The 25,154-nt window shown below is 43.6% G+C and overlaps 1 protein-coding gene across 7 annotated transcripts in view; it reads right to left on the minus strand.

The window, feature by feature from the left end:
• Positions 1-406: 406 nt before the first annotated feature.
• Positions 407-25,154, minus strand: part of LOC143958227 (ras-like protein family member 12) — a 101,626-nt gene continuing 76,878 nt past the window's right edge. For all 7 annotated transcript variants that reach the window (XM_077467735.1, XM_077467730.1, XM_077467736.1 and 4 more), the window contains 2 exons: positions 19,716-19,906; positions 407-2,221 (listed from right to left, as the gene is read on the minus strand). In XM_077467735.1, coding sequence (XP_077323861.1) covers positions 1,834-2,221; positions 19,716-19,906 — 579 coding nt within the window. In that variant the 3' untranslated portion in view covers positions 407-1,833. The remainder of the gene's footprint in view (positions 2,222-19,715; positions 19,907-25,154) is intronic.

Below are 25,154 nucleotides of genomic sequence, written 5' to 3' on the forward strand. Positions count from 1 at the left end.
GTAGCCAATAGCTTCCCTTGCGTCGTATTTGGTCCGTTGGACCAGCATACAGACTACCGGTTTTCCCGATAAGAATTGAGTCCGTTGCACAGATTTAAAACATGTTCTATTTCTAGGTCCACCAGATTTTTTAAACGAAAAACGATCGGATTAGCCCACACGCGTTCGGACCTAGTCTGCCGGAAAGTCCGGTTGTGTGTACGCGGCATTAGGATGCCTTTCATTGGGTTTATTGTGAACTGTCGTTGGATTATTTCAATACAAGTTCTTTCATTGTGTGTGCTATTGCCGTTGCAACCCACCTACAAAGAGTGCCAGTGTTAGTACACCAAGGAAGGTGTTGGAGCCAACATCACCTATGGACCTGATATCAGCACGGGCATCATTTCCACCATCAGAAACACCATGTGATAAAACCGTTTTTATTTCCAACATAAAATAAGCTCCCATTATTTCATATAGCCAAAATTTGAATCTGCCATTTTCGTGATCTCTGAGCATTGAAATATATTAAATATAGCTGAAACAAAAAACAAAGAAATGGATCTTATAAAGTTGAGATCTCTGTGTATGATGCATCTTCACTCCTGGCTGCTGCTGTGTATAATAGAAGCTGGCGGACGAGCAAGTTCTGGTTGTCAGAGGAAGTTCTGGTTGTCAGAGGTTCGGCGAGAGCCAACAGGCGCATTCCACACACTGATCAGAAGTCCGGCTCTTTGATAACAAGTGTGGGATGTGAGGTTGGCAGCAGGAGTAGTCTAAACATCTGGATAGCACATCATCAGGTCTTTGGCGTTCAGTACCGCCATATAACGTAAAATTGTTCTTTGATGATAAGCTGACCCTGTTCTTCCCAAATCCAGTAAGAAGCACAACAGCAACCTGTACTAAATATGACCTCCAAAGAAATGCAACATTTAAAGTCTCATGGACCAGAAAATCGCTTTTATTTCCACTGTCTTCCAAATAGAAGATGTCGCTTGTAGCTTATAAATAGACATAATATCCGCTGGGTAGAATGGACATCATGGGGTGGACTGTATAGAGCGGTTGCAACGTCCCTCAACTTGTTGTGCTGTTCTTCACCACCAGTGCTGGGACAAGATTCTTTAGCACCAAGGAAAAACGACCACAGTGAGCCCCATTTGCCCACTACTTCTGTAATATAGGTTGTAGGCCCTTTTGCCCCCCCCCCCCTCCCTCGTTGAAGATCCCAAGGTGGCCAACTTTTTGACTACCCCTCGGCCTGGCCTTGGTCATGCAACGTTCCTCAACTTGCTGTGCTGTTCTTTATCACCAGTGCTGGGACAAGATCCTTTAGCACCAAGGCAAAATGACCAAAGTGAGCCCCCTTTGCCCACTACTTCTGTAATATAGGTTGTAAGCCCTTTTGGCACCCCCCCCTCCCTCGCTGAAGTTCCCAAGGTGGCCAACTTTTTGACTACCCCTCAGCCTGGCCTTGGTCATGCAACATTCCTCAACTTGCTGTGCTGTTCTTTATCACCAGTGCTGGGACGAGATCCTTTAGCACCAAGGCAAAATGACCAAAGTGAGCCCCCTTTGCCCACTACTTCTGTAATATAGGTTGTAGGCCCTTTTAGCACCCCCCCCCTCCCCCTCGCTTGCTGAAGCTCCCAAGGTGGCTGATTTTTTGACTACCTCCATCAGCCAGCCCTTGTTCACTGCATTGTCAACCTCAAGATTTAAAAATAACAGTCCAGATACATTAGCTTCAGACCTTGGCCATCCTTCCTTATTCTGTGATCCAGTTCATAAATAGTGACTCGGGATTTGGTGTCCCATGCCGATAAGGACTTTGGCCTTTTTCATCCCTTAAAAAATCTTAAACCCCTTAAGAAGGGTCAGCGTCGGCGCCTTACGTTTGCTCTGGGCTCTAGATGACTTCACCGTAACAACTTTGGCTTGAGCCACAGAAGGGATCTCTTTGTAACTCAGAGGAGACAGGGTGCTGAGGGTAGGCATGCCATGACGGCTGGACGTTGCAGAGGAGGACAAGGGGGGCAGGCCGAGCAGTGCCCTCTCCTCGCTGATGTACAATGGCGGTCTAATATGATTGGACCTCTCGGCATCCCTCCTCACTTCGTGTATTGCGTCGTGAAACACCTGCTGCACCAATCGGAAATCCAGGCAAGCGGAGACCTCCCGAAAAAGGCAGCCATGACGGGAGGCAAGAGCCGAACCATCTGCCTTGCTGACCTGTCTGACAAATGGACAAAGAATCATTAATACAACTAAGTTACAGTGTGTGCATTAACTAAAGCATGCAACCGAAGAAAACCTGCCTTTTCCTATCTGTTAATAAGCATAAGCCACACTTCATTCGTCATTCTTTCATCTTCTGCATTCTAAACATATTTTCTGCAAAGCTGGATAAAAACTTGTCAAGGTTTTGCATGTTACATTAATCAAAGAGAGTTCTAGTATAATCCTATCTTCCTATTCTTGCCATAAAGCTAGCCTGGTGATTATTTCAGAGATTTATTATTAATTTTATTTACAATAGCATATGTGTGCCTATTCAAGAACGGGGTCATTTAAACCATCTGAGTAGGGATGAGCTTCAAGTTCGAGTCGAACTCATGTTCGACTCGAACATTGCCTGTTCGCCTGTTCAGCGAACAGTGAACAATTTGGGCTGTTCGCGGAAAATTCGAAAAGCCGGAACACCCTATACAAGTCTATGGGAGAAATCTAAAGTGCTAATTTTAAAGGCTAATATGCAAGTTACTGTCCTAAAAAGTGTTTGGGGACCCGGGTTCTGCCCCAGGGGACATGGATCAATGCAAAAAAAAGTTTTAAAAACGGCCGTTTTTTCAGGAGCAGTGATTCTAATAATGATTAAAGTGAAACAATAAAAGTGAAATATTCCTTTAAATTTCGTACCTGGGGGGTGTCTATAGTATGCCTGTGAAGGGGCGCATGTTTCCCGTGCTTAGAACTGTCCCTGCACAAAGTGTCATTTCGCAAGGAAAAAAAGTCTTTTAAAATCACTTTCAATTGTCGGCTCCCCGTAATACAGAGAACACTCAATGAGTTCCCCTTAATATCCATACCAGACCTGAAGGGCCTGGTAATTGAATTTAGGGGAACCCCCACGCTTTTTTTTTTTTTTTTTTTTAATCAATCAATGAATTGTTGGCTCCGTAATACAGAGAACAGTCATTGAGTGTTCTCTGTATTACGGGAGCCGACAATTGAAAGTGATTTTAAAAGACTTTTTTTCCTTGTGAAATGACACTTTGTGCAGGGACAGTTCTAAGCATGGGAAACATGCGCCCCTTCACAGGCATACTATAGACATCCCCCAGGTACGAAATTTAAATGAATATTACACTTTTATTGTTTCACTTTAATCATTATTAAAATCACTGCTGCTGAAAAAACTGCCGTTTTTAAAACTTTTTTTTCATTGGTCCATGTCCCCTGGGGCAGGACCCGGGTCCCCAAACACTTTTTAGGACAGTAACTTGCATATTAGCCTTTAAAATTAGCACTTTCGATTTTGAACGTTCGAGTCCCATAGACTTTAATAGGGTTCTAAAGTTTACACGAAGTTTAGGTCTGTTCGCAGGTTCTGGTGCGAACCGAACAGGGGGGTGTGTTCGGCTCATCCTTACATCTGAGTAGACATGTGCAGATTCGGATGTATCCAAATCTCTGAATTACAATAGTAACAAATTTAAACAGATCTGAAATAACAAAAAACTAAATTTTGTGCAAAATACCACATTCTCCAGCTTCAAATCAAATTTAAAAACAAATTAGAAATTTACTGTAAATTTATTACTGACCATTGCTAATTCCATTTAAAGACTGTGTGTATTAATTCGTATTTCGAAAAGAATATAATAATAAAGAGAATAGAATAGAAAATAAAACAATAGAATAGAATAAAAGAGAATAGAATAGGAAATAAAATAATTAAAATAGAAAATAAAAGAATAGAATAAAACAGAATAGAATAGAAAATAAAATAATTAGAGTAGCAAATAAAAGAATAGAATAGAAAGAATATAGGCTTCTTCCCAAAATCTGAAATAACAAAAAGAAATTTCATGCGAGATAACACATTTTCCAACTTCAAATCAAATTTAAAAACTAATTCGAAATTTACTGTAAATTTATTACTGACTATTGCTAATTTCCTTTAAAGGCGTTGTATGTTAGAATATAGCCTTTTTCCAAAATTTGAATTTCAAAAAGAATATACTAGAATAAACCAGAATAGACTGGAATAGAATAGAAAAGAATAGAATAGAATACAGTATGTGTGCCTATTCATGAACGGGATAATATTAAACCATCTCAGTTATGTGTAGACGTTTCGTCCTAAAACAAAGTTCAAAATTGCAATCGATTGCAAAAATGTAAATCCGATTGAAAATGATTAAACTAAAAGGAAACTATTACCCTATAGGAGTGGAAGCTCCACTTATCTACCTCCTCCTCCCCCCCCCCTCCGGTGCCACGTTTGGCACCTTTTTCGAGGCCCGAGGGCTCTCACACTGGAGCAGTGCACTAGCAGGACGGTAAAAAAAGTCCTGCTAGCAGCATCTTTGGAGCAGTGAAGGTGCGGTGTATTGAAATCAATACGGCAGTGCGGCTATACCGCCGGCAAATCGCCTCTGCAGAGGCGCTTTGCGGTGGTCTTTAACTCTTTCTCGGGTAAAACCACCCCGCTACCGGCCGAGTAGCGGCGCTTTACCACCAATGCACCTCCCGCCCCAGTGTGAAAGGGGCCTTACAGAGAATGGCAGCACCCGAGAGACATCGGCTGCGGTGCTGAAATCACTGGATTCCAGGATAGGTAAGTGTCCTAATAGTAAGTGTCAGCAGCTACAGTATGTATAGCTACTGTTTTTGTTTTGTTTTTTGCTGGGGGGGGGGGAACTCCGCTTTAATGAATCGATCTGAAATTAAACAAATTGTTTTGTTCTGCACATGTCTACGTGTTACTGGCCAATCAGACTATATGTTAGCTGAACATATGCTATCTGGTAAAGTTGGCCATATCACTGATCATGGTGGGAGAGTATTAGCTGATAATGGAGCTGGACGGTATAGGAAGGACCACAGGAGATGGACCATAAGGAGAAGAGGCAGAGTGGGAGCCGATCACGGACCATAGGGGGAAAAGGCACCAGAACAGCAGCTAAACATGGATTTTATTGGTGGTGGTTCTGAAGTGGGGGTTACATAGAGCAGGCAAAGGTTAAATCTGAACATGGGAGAAGGTGGAGATCAGAGAAGAGTGCCGAATAACCGGTGAAAGTTGGGAGAGGTGGGAAAGAGAGTGAGAGCTGAGCGTTTAGCTCAGAGAAGGAAGGGCTAATCATTGACTATAGAGGAAGAGACCCCAGAACAACAACTAAACATGGGTTTTATGGCTTTGGGGGAGCATAGAGGAGGCTGATTTGCCACTGGTTCTGGTCTGGGGGGTGGGTACATAGAGCAGCAAAGGTTAGGTTGGACATGGCAGAGGGTGGAAAAGGAGAGAGAGAGGAGTGTCAACTGACTATGGAACATTGGGAGAGTCTGAAAAGGGAGTAAGAGCTGACCATGGAGTTGATAGAAAGGACAGGCAGAGTTGGAGCTCATCATGAACCAGAAGAAAAAAGGCACCAGATGTCAGGGCTGGGCTCAGCCCTTCCTTCTATGAGCTGAACGCTCAGCTAATTGCCAGCTCCTATCTCTCCACCGTGATTCACCTGTTGATGATCCTGATCGTCAGTCCTGTCAACTTAAGCCGTCCAGTCCAGAGGTTCTCTGCCTTCGCCTTGGTCAACATCACAGAAACTATCTTCTGTGATCCTGTTAAAGACTTGCTTTGCTGACATCCCTTCTGGCTCCAGATCCTGCTTGCTGTCCCACTACATGAATCCCTGACTTCTGGCTTGGCTGACTATCCATTCCGGTTACTGAACTTTGACTATGTTTTGACTATATTTGTTCTGTTTACTTTTATTTATTAAACAAGTGTGATTTAAATGTAATTCTGTCTCGGCCTGATTTCATGGTTTCTGACACCAAAACAGGAACTGAACATGGGTTTTATGGCTGTGGGGGGGCATAGAGGAAGCCAGTTTGCCACTGGTTCTGGAATGAGGAGGGGGTAAACAGAGAAGACAAAGTTAAATCTGAAAATGGCAAATGGTGGAGGGTAGAGAGGAGTGCCAACTGACCGTGGAACATTGGGAGAGGCAGGGAAGAGAGAGTGAGAGCTGACCATCTAGTAAATAGAAAGAGTGTAGGAGCAGATCATGGACTGCAGAGGAAGAGACACTAGAACAACAACTAAACATGGGTTTTATAGATTTAGGGGAGCATAGAGGAGGCTGATTTGCCACTGGTTCTGGACTGGGGAAGGAGCATACAGAAAAATGAAAGCTAAAGCTAAACATGGCAATGGGCAGGGGGGAGTGAGGAGTGCCAATAGGCCATGGAACATTTGGGGAGTCAGAGAAGAGAGTGAAAACTGAGCAGGGAGTTGACAGAGAGAGAACAGGCAAAGTGGGTGCTGATCATGGACCATAGGGGAAGACGCACCAGAACAACAACTGAACATGGATTTTATGGGTGTGGGGGATTATAGGGGTGGCCAATTTTGCATTGGTTCTGGATTGGGGGGAGGGGGGGGCATAGAGGAGGCAAAGCTAAAGCTGAACATGGCAGAGCGTGGAAGGAAGAGAGAAGTATCAACTAGCCATGGAACATGGTAAGGGGCAGGGAAGAGAGTGAAAGCTGACTAGGAAGTAAATAGAAAGATAATGAGGGATGAGCTTGGGTTCAGTTAGCTCTCATGATTGGTCAAATCTGGAAGGAAACTGTCAGTGATGGCCCAATTAACTGTGGCTGGACCATCCCCTCTCCCTTCCCACAGTTGCACATAAACAAACGGGCAGGAGTGCGTATTACATCATTGACTTAAAGTGTTTGTTACCCCAATGTTTCATATTCCTGATTAGAGATGAGCCGGACACCCCCCTATTTGGTTTGCAGAAGAACTCCTGAACAGGGGAAAAATTGGATAAAGACAAGGGCATTGTAAGGACATATTAGAAATGAATGGGGTGTCTGAGCAAATGGGCAGGGATTTTCTTGGTTCCTTTTCACTGCTGGGAGAGCCTGTTTATTTGGGTGGAGTCAGGTGATCGGGGGTTCTGTGCCACCTGGACGGCTGTCTGGGTGAACGTGTGTCGTATTGCCCCAGGCTGCTTGGCCAGAAACCTAAGGCCTATCCCTGGGACATCTGGCTGCTAGGCTGTCTGAGGGCCTATTCCAGAAGCAGGAAAGCAGGGTAGGGTTGGGACTGCGGGCTTGTAATCCAACCAGAAGTAACGGTTCCACTGGCTGGGGGAACCAGTCGTGATTGGAGGTAGAGGGGAAAGCTGTCACCCCTAAGGGACCATCCAGCTTGTTACCCGGAGACCACTGTGAGTAAGCTGAGGCCAGTACCAGAGCAGACTTTTCGCCAGCCGGGGATGGTGAAGAAGTGGGAAAACTTCAGCAAGTGCCAAGTCAGGGACCCAGCGGGACAGCAGAGTTGGAGCATCAGTGAGCGCCAAGCCAGGGACCTAGCGGGACAGCAGAGGTGACGCTTGTGGAGTGCCATACCAGGGACCTAACATGTCAGCAGGGGTGAAGCTTATAGAGTATCTGTGAGTGCCAAGCCAGGGACCCAGTAGAGACTGACACTTGAGGAAGATACTGAGAGCTACAGTGAAAGAGCTCAGGGGATCCAGTGGCTAGTGGATCTGAAGTCTAGTGAGAGAGACTGGGAGCTCATTGTCTGCAGACCCACAGTGAGGGAGTGTGGGGTAAAGAGAACTGTTCGTGTTGCAGATAGTTGAATATCTTTAACATTAGTAACAGCTACAAGATTGTTGTCATAGGAGACAGCAGTCCTACCTATACAGAAGTGGTGTCCAGCTAGAGGCCTTCACCTGTATAGCTGTCTAGCTATAGAAGTCTCAGAGTCTGCTAATTATCTTTGCATCTACCTAAGGGTGTCCTGACCCTAGCCCTCTTTCCCACAGTTCTGTTTCAGAGACAATACATCTCTTTGCATTCAAAAAGTGTCTGGCGCCCACCTGTTCATCTTGCATTTCACCCACCATGCCTTGTAACCCACTCTATACTGAAGGCTGTCAGCTCTCCTTAACTCTGGGGGTAAATATTAGGCCAAAAGAGGCTCGGGACTTTGCTAAAAATAAAATAAAAAGAAATAGTCAATACCCATTTAAATTGACTCACGCATGCAATTGCTGGCTGGCAATATGCTGGCAATATGAAAAAAAAAAAAAAGAAAGAAACTGCAACATTTAAAAAAAATGATGTAGAGTCCCCCCCCAAGAGGGCCCCCAGATACCAGCACCCCTATGTGAATGAGTATGGGCTACATTGTACCCCTACTCATTCACCAAAAAAGTGTAAAAAAAATAATAATGACATTAGCCGGTTTTTGACAATTCCTTTCTAACAAATTTTTAAAAAGTGTCCCCTGATGTAGATCCAAAACTTCAATCACGATGCCTATCACACCACTGGCCATATATTTCCTCAGTGCCATTGACTTAAAGTGTTACTAAACCCAGGAGCCTGCATTTACTAGATCTGGTCTCCCACAGTACACAGAACATGGAAATGCAATTATTTTAGTAAATATAAACTGCTAAATACCTTTTCTCATCAGCAGTATATAGCAGTCTTGTGACTTCTAGCAGTGGCTGGTTAAAGCTTGTATGAGAAGTTTTCATTCTCCCCTGAGTGTAGGGTTGCCACTTCTTCTTCAAGCCAAACTCGAACACTTTAGCAAAAATATACTGTATATTTTATACACTATAACAGTGGTCTCCAAACTGCGGACCTTTGCTTGCCTTTATTGGGCCCTTGAGTCATTATTATTACCATTGACACCAACGATTGGGCATCATTTCTTCTAACGACAACAAAAATTGGGCACATTTCCTCCCATGGACGCCAACAATTTCTCCCCCTAATACCAAAGATCAGGCATTGTTTTCTCCCACTGGGCACAGTCTGGCCACCCTAAAGTCTGAAGAACAGTAAACTGGCCCTTTCTTTAGAATGTTTGGAGACCCCTGATCTATAGGATTGTAACAGGCCTGGGACACCTTTAGGCACTCCAAAGAGAATAGTAATGTGGCATGCATAGTGCCCTCCTCACCCTCCTATTAGGCCCTGTTCTAAACCACATTCCTGTCTGAATATTTTTATATTATCAGTCCACCTGAAACCCGAACACATGATTCAAAACCCGAACTGTCCGGGTGAATCCCGAACAGGTGGCAACCCTACCTGAGTGTCCTATGAGGCTGCAGGACTCCTGACCCTCTGTCTGGACAGTGCTGATTGGCCCTGTGCTGATCACATGCACTCTTCCAAGAAAAATAAACAAAACCTCTCTAGCAATACACACCAAACTGAGCATGTGCAGCTTGCCCCCAAGACTCTGTCCGATCAGCTGATACATTGGGGAAGATGGAAGAAGGGGAGGATCAGGGAAAACTGCCTTTTTAAACAATGCGGAGGATTGACCCCTTAGGTTCCACAGTGAGTATAACAAGCGTGCTTTACTGCATATACAGACTGATTTTACTGTTGTGGGTTTAGCAACACTTTAATATGGCCATATTAGGTCAATGACATTGGCCTAATACCACCATGGCACCATAACAGGTCAATTATGCCACTAGCATTCCTGACCCTTTGTGTGCTTGCAACTGTGTGTGGGGGGGTCCTGGCCGGAGTTGATTGGGCCAGTACTGACAGCTTCTTTCTGGATTTGGCCTGAAGCCCATTCTTACTGGCAAGAGTGTGCGAATCACATAACTGGCTGTACATAAATTACAAAATCTTTGTCAGGTAGGACAGTAGACATGTAAGTATTTCAAATGAATATTTCACTGTTTGCTTGAAGCTCTGCTTTTTAAAATAGTTAAAAACGTATCATGATACCTGCTGCATAGAACTGTCACCTCGGGGCAGAGGAGGAATTGTGAAAGAGGCAGCGCACTCTGTTACCCATATAGAAGAGCAGGTGAAAGGTGGAAGCTATAGACAGGAAAAAGAGAAGCAGGATAGGTAAAAAAAGGAGAGCATTGTATGTTAATGTAATGAACATAAATTGCAGGAATAAAAAGAGGAGGTATAAATTCCAAAACTGAGAGATGCTAGGCGAGAACCTTTTTTTTTGGTCTTTGTTTATTTTATTTTTTAAATTTTTTTATTGTTTTTTTTTTGTTAACTTTGATGTCTTTGTTGACTATAGATCTACAGTTAGGTCCATATATATTTGGACACAGGCACAATTTTCATACTTTTGGCTCTGTATGACTCCAGAATAAAGTTTAAAACAAAACAATTCCAATGAATTTGAAGTGCAGGCTTTCAGGTTTAATTCAAGGGGTTGAACATAAATATCAAGTACAAATTTTAGGAACTGCAACCATTTTTATACACAGTCCCCCCCCATTTTCAGGGGCTCAAATGTAATTGGACAAATGAATATAATCATAAATAAAATGTTATTTTTTTTTTTATATTTTGTTGAGAATCCTTTACTGGCAATGACTGCCTGAAGTCTGGAACCCATGGGCATTACCAAAGACTGGGTTTCCTCCTTTCTGATGCTTTGCCAGGCTCTAACTGCAGCTGTCTTCAGTTCTTTGTGGGTCTTTCTGCCTTTAGCTTTGCCGATTGGGTTTGATCAGGTGACTCAGCCATTGCAGAATATTCCACTTCTTTTCCTTCAAAAGCTCCTGGGTTGCTTTTGCAATGTGTTTTGGATCATTATCCATCTCTACTGTGAAGCGCCGTCCAATCAACTTTGTTGCATTTGGCTGAATCTGGGTTGACAGTATATCTCTAAACACTGCAGAATTCATCCGGCTGGCTCTGTGTTCTGTCACATCATCAATAAACACCAATGACCCAGTGCCACTGGAAGCCATGCATGCCCATGCCATCACACTGCAAGCTCCAGCATGTAACCACAGATGATGTTGTGTGCTTTGGATCATGAGTTGTTCCAAGCCTTCTCCACACTTTTTTCTTCCCATCATTCTGGTACAGATTAACCTAATGCCACATACACACTATCAGACTTTCCGGCGGACCAGAGTCCGTCAAACAATTCGATCGTGTGTGGGCTCCAGTGGGATTTTTTCTTACCTAAAGTCCGTCGGACCTAGAAATAAGACTGGCTTCAAATTTGTCTGCCGACAAGCAGACAAATCTGTTCATCTGTGTGCTAGTCCAACGGACTAACACCAACGCTAGGGCAGCTATTGGCTACTGGCTATGAACTTCCTTATTCTACGTCATCACGTTCAAATCCGTCAGACTTTTGGAGTGATCGTGTGTCGCCAAGACCGTTCGTTGGAAAGTCCGGGGGACCTCAGCTGCAAAGTCCGCCGGATTGTCCGCCGGACCAAGTCCGTCAAAAAGTCCAGTCATGTGTATACGGCATTAGTTTCATCTGTCCAAAGAATGCTTTTTCAGAACTGGTCTGGCTTTTTTTTAATGTTTTTTGGCAAAGTCTAATCTGGTTTTTCTATTCTTCAGGCCTATGAATGGTTTGCACCTTGTGGTGAACCCTCTGTATTTGCGCTCGTGAAGTCCTCTTTTGATTGTAGACTTTGACAATGATACGCCCACCTCCTGGAGGGTGTCCTTCACTTGTCTCCACCTCCTGGGGAGTGTCCTTCACTTGTCTGGATGTTGTGAATGGGTTTTTCTTTACCATAGAGAGAATCCTACGATCATCCACTACTGTTGTCTTTCATGGACGTCCAGGCTTTTTTATGTTGCTGAGCTCACCAGTGCATTCTTCTTTCCTCAGAATGTACCAAACTGTTGATTTGGCCACGCCTAATGTTGCTGCTATCTCTCTGGATTTGTTTAGTTTTTGAAGCCTTACAATGGCCTGTTTCACTTGCATGGACAGCTCCTTTGAACGCATGATGTAGGTTCACAGCAATAGATTCCAAATCCCAATACCACACTTAGGCCGCGTACACACGGGCGGATTGTCTGCCCAACTTAGTCCGCTGAACCGTGTTTCAGCGGACAATCCGCTCGTGTGTGGGCTTCAGCGGACTTTTTCAGCGGACAGTCTGACGAACAAAGTCTTACGGAATTTCCGTAATTTTGTCCGTCCAAACTTGGTTTTGTCCGTCCAAACTTGGTTTCAGCGGACAGTCCGCTCGTGTGTAGGCAAGTTGGACGGACTAAGTATGGCGCATGCTCAGAAAGGATTTACACGGCCGAAGGTTGCATTGCAGTGTATTGGACGTCGTTTTTCTAGTCCCGTCGTACGTGCTGTACACGTCATCGTGCACGCTTTCAGCGGACTGTCTGTTCATCGTGTGTGGTCAAGTCCGTTCATTCAAAAGTTGAATGGACTGTCTGTCGGATTGTCTGACGAACTTAGTTGGGCAGACAATACGCCCGTGTGTACCCGGCCTTAGAATCAACTCCAGACCTTTTACCTGCTTAACTGATGAAGAAATAATGGAGGAGTAGCCCACACCTGACCATGAAACAGCTTTTGATTCAATTCTCCATTTCATGTTGGTCCCTTGAAAAAGGGGGGTGGCTATTCTTAAGAGCTGTAATTCCTAAACCCTTCCTCCGATTTGGATGTACATACCCTCAAATTAAACCTGAAAGTGTGCACTTTCAGTCCATTATAGAACTATAGCTTGAATATGTTTGTAAATACCTGAAAAAACTAAATTGTGCCTGTGTCCAAATATAAATGGAACTAACTTTATGTTTATTCCAAGCATGTTTGAAACCATTTACTGTTGACTGCACAGGACTTACATCGCATTTCAAAAATGTTTTATTCCAGCAGCTATATAATAGTAATATGCACAATAATAACAGAAATGTATTCTAGAAATGACTGAAGGGTTGGGAGAGCGGAGGGTGCAGTTTCTCTTCGGCCAATATGGTTTAGAGCAGCCTTTTTCAACCAGGGTACCCAGGCATCCTGGTGTACCTTGAGGTTTCTTCAGCGGTGCCTTGGCAAAAGGCCTAAAAATGTCCCCAGAATTGTATGGATGGGTGGATGAAACCTGCCTTTTAGTTACACAAAGCCAAAGGTCATTGTATACCATTACAACCTTCTAGCTGCCAACCACTGCCAACCACTAACGACCACTGACATCATCAGTTGATAAGGAGGATATCAGTTGCCTGCAGTGGCATCGGGAGGGGGGGCTGAGGGGGGATGGAGCCCCGAGTGGGTCCCCAGAAGCAAACCTAGATCATGTATACCTAGATTCATCCCTCATCTAAAGAATAGATCTCCGCTCTTCTGCAACACATGGCGTAATTAACAGCTTTGTTATAATAAATGTAAACAATATATCTCCACTTGGATTATCCGGATCACCTACAGGAGCTCTGACCAATTTAAAACTTCCTTTATTATTGCCAGTACCCATTCTGTGGACCGGACTTAGGGGTAACCCCCCCTACTCAGTAGTCACTTGCCCCCCCCCCCTCCTTCAAAAAGAACTGTGCTCTTTTGGAATTGTGACAGCGGGTGTGGGGAGAAGATCCCTGGCCCCCTGTCACAGGGAGGGAGGGGAGGGGTTGATCAGGGGAAGAGCAGGCAGATGGGTGTAACATGTAACATGTTCAGAAAGGTCAACTTAATGCTCTTTTTAAGCAGTAACTGGATGTTTCTTACTATGTGGTATTATAACAGCTATCTTCTATTGATCATGTTTAATATGTTCATAAACGACCTGGAGGATGGGGTAAACAGTTCAATCTCTGTATTTGCAGATGATACTAAGCTAAGCAGGGCAATAACTTCTCTGCAGGATGTGGAAACCTTGTGTGAACACATTAATGGGGTGGGCAACTACATAGCAAATGAGGTTCAATGTAGAAAAATGTAAAATAATGCATTTGGGTGGCAAAAATATGAATGCAATCTATACACTGGGGGGAGAACCTCTGGGGGAATCTAGGATGGAAAAGGACCTGGGGGTCCTAGTAGATGATAGGCTCAGCAATGGCATGCAATACCAAGCTGCTGCTAACAAAGCAAACAATTTTGGCATGCATTAAAAAGGGGATCAACTCCAGAGATAAAACGATAATTCTCCCGCTCTACAAGACTCTGGTCCATCCGCACCTGGAATATGTTGTCCAGTTCTGGGCACCAGTCCTCAGGAAGAATGTACTGGAAATGGAGCGAGTACAAAGAAGGGCAACAAAGCTAATAAAGGGTCTGGAGGATATTAGTTATGAGGAAAGGTTGTGAGCACTGAACTTATTCTCTCTGGAGAAGAGATGCTTAAGAGAGGGGATATGATTTCAATATAAAAATACCGTACTGGTGACCCCACAATAGGGAGAAAACTGTTAAACAGAAGGGAGTTTAACAAGACATGTGACCACTCATTAAAATGAGAAGAAAAGAGGATTTATCCTTAAACTACTTAGAGGGTTATTTACTGTAAGAGCGGCAAGGATGTGGAATTCCCTTCCACAGGCGGTGGTCTCAGCAGGGAGCATCGATAGTTTCAAGAAACTATTAGATAAGCACCTGAACGACCGCAACATACAGGGATATACAATGTAATACTGACATATAATCACACACATAGGTTGGACTTGATAAACTTGTGTCTTTTTTCGACCTCACCTACTATGTAACTCGGTTTATCCTTGGGTTTGTTTGTATCTGTTGTTAGCCTTCCAAGCTTCTTACTGCGATAGCCAGCTATAAGTGTGTCACAAGTTGTGTTTTTTGGTCATGCATCTCACTGACACCTGTGTTGCCATTGTGCTGGGTGTTCAGTGTGCTCCTGTACCTTTAAGAAGGGGTGGCTCCCCTTCAGTCCACCTGCTTTCACCTATCCATCAGAATGCATGTGCCTCCACTGTGGGGACACTTATAAGTTAGTGTTAGGTACCACAGATATTGGGGTGCCTTGGCGGGGCTCTGTGGCTTACGCATGCATTTGCAAATGTGTGCAGACTAAACCCCTGTTTTTAACGCATACTGTTAGACAGGTTAATTGGTTGTCTGTGGGCTGGTGTTAAGTAAAGCTTGGTTTTTTCCTCGGTTTATCCTTGGGTTTGTTTGTATACTATGTAACTATGTAACTATGTGTCATTGAAGGATCAGTGCTAGATGATATGACCATAGTTAGAGGGGGATGCCTGCAAAAATATGGTAAAGCTTCAACAAGCGATTAAGACCCAAAAATGGCGAAACGCATCTTGGGAGTTCCCTACTGGTAGAGAACAGGAGCTGAGGCCCATCTTTTACCCATCTCATTCATATTCACACAACAGGGATTTAGTGTCTGTGTGCAGACGGTCACCATTTTGTTGAAGTCTACTAGATCCTATCAAGCTCACCCAGTCTGTTTTGCGCCAATCTATTTACATGGTGATCCGACTGATACTTGGGGGCCACTTGAGCTGTACCATTTTCTTTGCTCTGGGCTACAAATGCGGGAAAGCCTCTAATGTTAATACCAACCAGTTGGGCAATGACAGCTGGTTTCTTTCACAAGAAATGTATTGAATTTCAAGAGTTGGCAAAGTTGGAAGAGGTAAGATACACATAATAAAGAGCAACAAGCTACAGGGCAGTTTGTATACCAACTTTAAAGGGCTTACAAAAACAGTCATGGAAACATAGGGTGGGAAACCAACCTTTGGATCAAGATTCACTGTTGCTGCTCTTTTCTAGCAGATTCTCCCAAGGGAAAACATGTTCCGAATTATTAAAGGGGAGCGGACAGAAGGGAAATAGAAGACAGATGGAAGAGAGTAGATGGAAAGAGAAAAGAGAGAGAAAAAGGAACCGATTCCCCTGCCATCCTCCCCATGCAACACATACTCAATTAAAGCAAAAATAAATAGTTTGTTCCATTAGTGGGACAAGGATAATCCAACCAACGTTGTCATAGAAAATAGATTTTTGTAATGTTTGTGTAAAAGAATGGCCACCAGCCTCTCCAGTGCTCTGTAAAAACTATTTTTGACTTCTTGGAAAAAAAGAGTGTGGATGTTTTCCAGGCTGTAGCTATTGTTAGCTTCATGGCAGAAAACATCTACAAAATTAATTTCCGTTCTCATCTGAAATCAGACGCTATTGAGAAGGGCTTCCCAAGGGGTTTTTCTCTAAAGTGTATCTTTCGTCAAAGTGTAAAATCAGATATTTGTTTTCCACATCGAATTGCAATTATTTCCAAAACACTGGTGAGGGGGACACACTGGACAGCTTTGCTGCCATGGTGCTATGTGCTGGGTGTCCAGTGTGCCCCCTGTGCCTTTAAGGAGGGCTGGGCCCCTTCAGGGCTCACCTGCCCCCTACCTATCAATTATAATGCATGTGCTTCCATTATGGAGGCTCTCAGAATTTAGAGTTAGGACTACAGAAAGTACTGGGGTGCCTTGACGGGGCTCTGTAGCTTACGCATGTATTTGCAAATGTGTGCCGACTAAACCACAGTTTGTAACACATACTGGTAGACAGAATAATTTGGTTGGGTGTAGGCTGGTTGGTAAGTTGAGCTGGGAATTTTTCTGCTTTTGTTTTGCATGTGTTGCCCTTCCATGTGCTCCTTGCTGCAAAGACCAGTTATAGTTGGGGGCAGCGGCCATTTGTTTGCACAATTAATTCCAGCCTACTCCGATCATTCAGAACTATCTTGAAGTTTGTAAACTTGTTTTGTGAAGATCTCCACATATTTACTTCCCTAAATTCTGTGACACGTAGTCATTATACCCTGTGGGTAGGCACTGCTGTGTCACACATTTCACAGAGCCTTCCTTCTGACCTGCAGAGGTACAGGGTGAAAGAGTCAGTAAAGGAATCAATGCTTTGAGGTATACCAACAGTAGTGGCCGCTTATGCGGGGCGCAGGGGTGCCGCCCTCCTAATTCATGTGCCGGCCCCTAATCTCCATGCAGGATGCGGGACGCATTGGATTGTTATGGGGGTTTTTTTATTCTATTTTATTTTATTTTTTTAGAAGTACGTGATTAGAGCCTGAGGCTCTAATTGGATTTAAAATGGGTGGGCTCGGGGGTGCACTGCGCCCCGAGCCCACCCACTTGTGTGCCAATAGCAAATTAATATTCGCTATTGTTTTCTTGCTTCTGCTCCCGGCCAATCAGGAAGCAGGTCTTAAGACCTGATTGGCTGGGAGGAGAAGCGACCGGATTGGAGAAGCAGTGGAGAAGCCACCAAGGCTGCCGAGGAGGAGAAGCAGCTGGGAAGCAGCTGAAGCCGCCCAGGAAGCCGCTGAGAAGGAGAAAACAGGGGGGAAGCCACCGAAGCTGCCTGCAACCTGGATGGGCCACCGAAGCTGCCTGCAACCGGGATGGTCAACCAATCATTCAATCGGGGAGGCGGCTAGGAGGTTTGTTTGCCGCCCTCCCAAAAATCGAGCACCAACCGCCACTGGGTACCATTGGATATGTAGTCCTTATAATAATAAAAGAAAGTAAACCAATAGAATGAGCAGAAGGGAAGCTGCAAAGCATGCAGGCAATCCTGGAAGTTATGGAAAGAGATGAACCCACAAGTAAGTTTATATTGGATTGCCAAATATAACTATTGTTTTTATTGCTATCACAATGTTAATGTTATAAAATGAAAGTGACCATGGAACTCTTTTGCGTTCTTTTATAATATGGTGGTAATAAGTTAGTATACAGTACATGTATCCATAAATGCTGAACGCTTGTGTAAGACCACCAATTATAGAGTTTATATCCTCTCTGTGACTTCTCCTGAAGTATTAAAGTAGGTTCAAAGAAATGCACTTAGTTGTTTTGGCTGAAGCCAGATTAACATAGGGGCTATTGGAGCTGCAGCTCCAGGCCCCTACTTTAATATAGGCCCAGCAGGGTTGGACTAACCATTTGGACACTGCCATTGCCCTACTGATCCCGCCCACTGCCAAACCCAGCCCCAAATGCATTTTGAAAAAAATAAAAATGAAATTTTAAAACATAATAAAAAATTTACTAAAAATATTTAAAAAAACTGCTGACATTGTCCACTGCTCTACTAACTCCATCCACTGCCCTAGTGAAACTATCCACTGCCCTCCACTGCCCCAAAAGCATTGTGGAAAAAAAAAAAGTTCAATTGTAAAAAATAAAAAAAATAAATAAATAAATAAAAATGTAAAGAATAAAAGATTGCAACAAATAATAAAAAAAAATGTTAAATAGGTATAAATAAAATTTAGACTCATTCACACGGTTCCTGTTGCACATACAGTGTGAATGAGCAGTTTGTTTAAAATACTTAATTTGTTATAATAAAAAGTTGTTTGCATTTAATTTTTTTATTAACCACAAAAACGGCCCTCCAAAATCCTCAGCACCAGGCCCATGATGCTCCTAATCTGGCCCTGGGATGCAGGGGGGTGTTTCAAAAGGAATGGGACTCAATCAATATATCTTTGATTATTTATATTCTTTGCCTGTCCTGAGCAAAATCATAATCATAATCATTAAGTGCGGTGAACTGAGAAAAAGAAGAAAAAAAGTCAGTGTACTCAAAGAAGAATGGCAAAAAGAGAGCATTTCTCTTAGAAGGCTAAAGAAAATGTATTGAAAACCAAGAAGATGTACGGTAGAGCAGCCTTTCCCAACCTGGGTTCTGGGAAACCCTAAAGTTCAGAGAGCTATTTATCCTTCTCAGATAAGTAACCACCGACACCAATTATCTATTTAGTTATCTGTAAGGGGGATCATTCTTCCCAAAGACCACCCCACCAATGTAAGGAACATTCTTCCCACAGGCCACCAATGAAGGAACATTCTTCCCACTGGCCATCAATGTAAGCAACATTTGTCCAACTGGCCACCAATGTAAGGGACATTCTTGCCACTGGCCACTAATTTAAGTAGCATTCTTCCCACTGATCACCAATGTAAGGGGCATTTTTACTACTAATCACTAATGTAAGGAACATTCTTCTCACTGATCACCGATGTAAGGACATTTTTCCCACTGACCACTAATGTAAGGAACATTCTTCCCACTGGTCACCAATGTAAGGACATTTTTCCTAACTGACCACTAATGTAAGGAACATTCTTCCCACTGACCACCAATTTAAGGGGCATTCTTCTCACTGGCCACCAAAATAAAGGGGTATTTATACCACTGACCACCAATGTAAGGAACATTCTTCCCACTGGCCACCAATGTAAGGACATTGTTCCCACTGAAAACTAATGTAAGGAACATTCTTCCCACTGGTCACCAATGTAAGGACATTTTTCCTAACTGACCACTAATGTAAGGAACATTCTTCCCACTGACCACCAATTTAAGGGGCATTCTTCTCACTGGCCACCAAAGTAAAGGGGTATTTTTACCACTGACCACCAATGTAAGGAACATTCTTCCCACTGGCCACCAATGTAAGGAGCATTCTTCCCATTGACCATAGCGACAAGGTAGCGCAAGTTGCAGACACAGTAATTCTTATCAGGGGTTCCTTGAGAACTGAAAGTTTTTTCAAAGGTTCCTTCTTGTTAAAAATGTTGAGAAAGGCTGCAATAGGGTGAATATTACTTGGATTAATTAGCAGCTGTGACATACTCAAAAAAGTGACCAGGAAAACCAAAGAAAGAAACTAGATAGATGCAGTTATAGGGTTTGATACCTGTACCGTTCCATGTCAAGCTTGTTTCCTATAAGCAGAACTGGGCTCTCATGTACGACTCCTTTGTTATACTGAGAGATGACCTCCAAGTATTGAAGACAGCCCTCAAAGCTCTTCTTGTTATCAATGCTGTACACCACTAGAAAGGCATTGGCCCAGGCTAAGTACCGTTCAGGATTCACTGGCCCCTCCTAAGGCAAATGGAAAATAGTATTTAGCATGGAATAATGGATACATTTAAGAAGTAAAGTATGGTAAATAAGAATAGATTAAAGTACACCTGATAAAAATGAACAAACGTGCTATGTATGTTTATGTAGGCTGTGCATAGGAACACCCCTGTGGTTTTGCAGAATGTACCAAAAGCCCCAAAGAGTTTGATGCAAATTTTGACTTTTCAGAATTTTCGAGCTTTGGAACCTCTCTCCGTTGTATCCCAGAATACATTGTGGGTGATTCTCAATATGTTGTTGAGACACTTGCATTGCATCAGTGGATGTTCTACCTAGGCTCCAATTTCTGAAGATCTGGAAACATTTGGAGGGTTCCCCGAGCACAGTGTCTGTGAGAAGACTAGAGCTTTGCCTTTCTAACATTCATAAGCTGGATCTGCACATGAAGAAGTCCACACGAAACATGCTGGGCAGAACTAGTGTCATCCGTTTTACACTGAAGGAGCTTTTTTTTTTTTTTTGATGTTTTAAAAAAAGTGGAATAGTTTAAAAAAGACCTTTATAATTAAACTTGCTGCAAAAATCATTAGTAAGACCTCATCTGGAATATGCAGTTCAGTTTTGAGCAGCGGTTCTCAAAAAGGATATCAGGGAACTGGAGAAAGTGCAGAGAAGGGCAAACAAACTGATAAGAGACATGGAGGAGCTCAGCTATGAGGAAAGATTACAGGAACTGAATTTATTCACTCTTGATAAGAGGAGATTAAGGGGGGATATGATCAACATGTACAAATATATAAGGGGTCCATATAGTGAACTTGGTCTTGAGTTATTCACTTTAAGGTCATTACAGAGGACAAGGGGGCACTCTTTCCGTCTGGAGGAAAAGAGATTTCATCTCCAAATACGGAAAGGTTTCTTCACGGTAAGAGCTGTAAAAATTGGAATAGACTCCCTCTAGACGTGGTTCTGGCCAGCTCAGTGGATTGCTTTAAGAAAGGCCTGGATTCTTTCCTAAATGTACATAATATAACTGGATACTGACATTTATAGGGAAAGTTGATGCAGGGAAAATCCGATTGCCTCTCTGGGATCAGGAAGGATTTTTTTCCCCTGCTGGAGCCAACTGGATCCTGCTTTGCTGGGGGGGGGGGGTTTCGCCTTCCTCTGGATCAACTGTGGGTGAAAGATTGTGTATATAGGATTGTATATTGTTTATTTTATTTGTATTTATTTTTTTATGGTTGAACTAGATGGACTGAAAGTCTTAGCCCTTGTACACACGGTTGGACATTCCGACAACAAAATCCGTCGGATTATGTCTGACGGATTTTGTCCGAAACTTGTGTTGCATACACACGGTCGGACAAAGTTGTCGGAAAATCCGATCGTTCAGAACGTGATGATGTTATTTCGTTACAACGGGACTATGTTCAGGCTAGTAGCCAATAGCTTTGGTCTAGGAATTTGATCTCAGCATGCGTGGCACTTTGTCCGTTCAGAATTCTCTACACATGATCGGACAAGGTCCGATCGGATCATGTTGTCGGAAATTTTTATAGCCAAGCTCTCAAACTTGGTCCATCGGATATTCCGATGGAAACAGTCGGATGGAGCCCACACACTATCGGATTATCCGACAACACAGTCCGATCGGACCGTGTGTACAAGGGCTTAAAGTGGTTCTAAAGGCTGAGGCTCGGGTCACACTGGAACCAACTGCGGATCGCACAGGAGCGCCCCTGTTCTCTGTTTCAAGGACGAATCAGGGCAGAATCTTTGCCTGAATGTGGCCCAGAAACAGAGCCACAGACGCACAGCGTTTCTGTGCAGCTCCTCCCGGAGATATGTGAAGCAGCTCCATAGAGAGCCGATCATATTCTCCTGCTGTGTGAATTGGATGTGGTAAAAGCAACATCCAATTTGAATAGGTGTGAACCCAGCGTGAAGGTTTTTTTTACCCTAATGTATTCTCTGCATTAGGGTAAAAAACCTTCTGCATGTAGCCCCCCCACCTTATACTTACCTGAGCCCAATCCCGATCTAGCGATGTGCGTGAAAGCAGAAGCTCTCTCCCTCCTCATAGGCTCAGAGACAGCAGGGGGAGCCATTACCTTCCGCTGCTATTAACCACTTGCCGAACCCCGTACACAGACGTACGTCGGCAGAATGGCACAGGCAGGCAAATGGACGTACCTGTACGTCCCTTTAAATTTGCCACCTATCGGGCGCTCTACCGCACACCGTGGAAGCATGCCCCGGGAACTTGATGTTCACCCGCGGCCTGCGATTGCAGTGTGGAGAGGTAGAATAGGGAGATGCCTATGTAAACAAGGCATTTCCCCGTTCTGCCTATTGACATGACAGGGATATACTGCTCCCTGTGAGTGGGAGCAGTGATCGCTGTCATGTCAGTGGAATCCCCTCCCCCCCACAGTTAGAACCCCTCCCTAGGACACACTTAACCCCTTGATCACCCCCTAGTGTTTAACCCCTTCCCTGCCAGTGTCATATATACAGTAATCGGTGCATTTTTATAGCACTGATCGCTGTATAAATGACAATGGTCCCAAAATGGTGTCAAAAGTGTCCAATGTGTCCACCATAATGTCGCAGTCACGATAAAAATTGCAAATTGCCGCCATTACTAATAAAAAAAAAAAAAAAAAAAATCATAAAAATGCTATAAATCTATCCCCTATTTTGTAGACGCTATAACTTTTGCACAAGCCAATCAATATACGCTTATTGCGATTTTTTTTTATACCAAAAATATGTAGAAGAATACGTATCGGCCTAAACTGAGAAAAAAATATTTATTTTATATATTTTTTGTGGATATTTATTATAGCAAAAAGTAAAAAATACTGCTTTTATTTTCAAAACTATCGCTCTTCTTTTCTTTATAGCGCAAAAAATAAAAACCACAGAGATGATCAAATACCACCAAAAGAAAGCTCTATTTGTGGGAAAATAAGGACGTCAATTTTGTTTGGGAGTCACGTCGCACGAATGCTCAATTGTCAGTTAAAGTGACGCAGTGGCGAATCACAAAAAGTGCTGTGGTCAGGAAGGGAGTAAATCCTTCCGGGGCTAAAGTGGTTAAATAACAGCCAGTGAGGAAGGAGCAAGCCGGGCTGAGCTGTGCTCTGTGTGTCTATGGTCACACAGAGCCGGCTCGGGAGCGAGCGTTCAGGAGTGCCCCAGAGAAAGCAGCTTATTGTGGTGGGCACTCGGCAGGGGGGGGGGAGGAGGCAGGAGCAACAGCGGGGGATCCAAAAAGAGGAGGATCAGGGCTGCTCTGTGCAAAAACATTGCACATAGCGGGTAAGTATAACAGGTTTGTTAATTAAAAGAACAAATAAATTGAATGTTTACAATCACTTTAGCATATACCATTCCCTACCTCTTCTATGACAAGGTGTAAAGCTCCTAACCAGCGGGTTTGGAGATTTCAGGGCAATAGAAACAATCCAGGAGACGGATCTTCTGGACTGGAATGCAAAAAATGTAAAGCGCTTATTGACCTTCATAGCTGCACACAAGGTCAGCAATGTCCTGTAATAGACCCCATTTGTACAGCTTGGAGGAAGGCACAGGGAAAGTATTATCATAGCCTGGCTAATGCAAAGCCTGGCAAATGGATATTCCCTAGATCAACAATCTCTGGGGGCATTAACTAGAAATGTTAATAGCCAGTTATATACTGTGCATTAAAAAAACATCCAGGCCTTTTTTTTTTTTTTAAACATTGAACTGAGCTGGCTAGAACAACAGAAGTTCTTGAGAGAGTCTATTCCACATTTCACAGCTCTTACTGTGAAGAAGCCTTTCTGTTTGTAGAGGTTACATTTCTCCTATTCCAGACATAAAGAATGCCCCCTTGTCCTCTGTAATGACCTGAAAGTGAATAACTCAACACCAGGTTTACTAAATGGACAACTTATATATTCACACATGGTGATTATTTCCCCCTTATGTATTTATACATAGTGATTATTTCCCCTTTATGTATTTATACATGGTGATTATTTCCCCCTTATGTATTTATACATGGTGATTATTTCCCCCAATTGGTCTACAGTGCAGTACTGGCCTTCTCCTCCATCCTGAGGAGAAACATGGTGTCCACCTCCTCCGCCTCCCCAGCTGTCCTCCGACTCCCGGGAGCCAGCTCAGTGTCGCCTTCCCTCACTCTCTGAGCTGCTGCTGACCTCCTCTGCAGCCCCCCATGATGGATGTCCTCCACGGCTGCTACTTTCTCTGTGTTGACCAGCAGAAAATAAGTCAGCGCCCCAGCCCCCGTGTAGGGTGGCGGCCTTTAGCCCCTTGTTTCCTCGGCCAGGCTAGTAGGGAAATCAGTGGATGGGGGTGTGCCCTAGGAAGCCATGTGCTCTAGGCGGTTGCCTAGTTCGCCTAGCGTCAGCGCCAGCCCTGATGGTGATTATACCCCTCCCCTTATGTATTTATACATGGAGATCATTTCCCCCCCTTATGTATTTATACCTGGAGATCATATCTCCCCTTATGTATTTATACATGGAGATCATATCCCCCCTTATGTATTTATATATGGAGATCATATCCCCCTTAAGTATTTATACATGGAGATCATATCTCCCCTTATGTATTTATATATGGAGATCATATCCCCCTTATGTATTTATACATGGAGATCATATTCCCCCTTATGTATTTATATATGGAGATCATATCTCCCCTTATGTGTTTATACATGGAGATCATATCCCCCCTTATGTATTTATATATGGAGATCATATCCCCCCTTAAGTATTTATACATGGAGATCATATCCCCCCCTTATGTATTTATACATGGAGATCATATCCCCCCTTATGTATTTATATATGGAGATCATATCTCCCCTAATGTATTTATATATGAAGATCATATCCCCCCTTATGTATTTATGCATGGAGATCATATCCCCCCTCATGTATTTATATATGGAGATCATATCCCCCCTTATGTATTTATAAATGGAGATCATATCTCCCCTTATTTGAGCGAAGAGGGTGTATTTAACGCTGCACGCGTGGCGTCTTTGTGACGCCGCTATGGGCAGGCTGTGTTTACCATGCACGTGTACAATGGGGAGGTGACTGTGTGTCGGTGCCGGAGTTCCGGCAATCCGCCATATGGTGCTCCTCCCTCCGGTGCACGGCGTGACATTGGTGGACTTTCCCTCACCTGGTCTATTTAGGGGCGATCCCCAGGTGGTCCCGACATGCGAGGCTTTCTCTAC

Source organism: Lithobates pipiens, unplaced genomic scaffold (genome assembly GCF_037356315.1).
Source record: "Lithobates pipiens isolate NorthernLeopardFrog02 unplaced genomic scaffold, aLitPip1_a1.2 Scaffold_6, whole genome shotgun sequence".
NCBI lineage: Eukaryota > Metazoa > Chordata > Amphibia > Anura > Ranidae > Lithobates > Lithobates pipiens.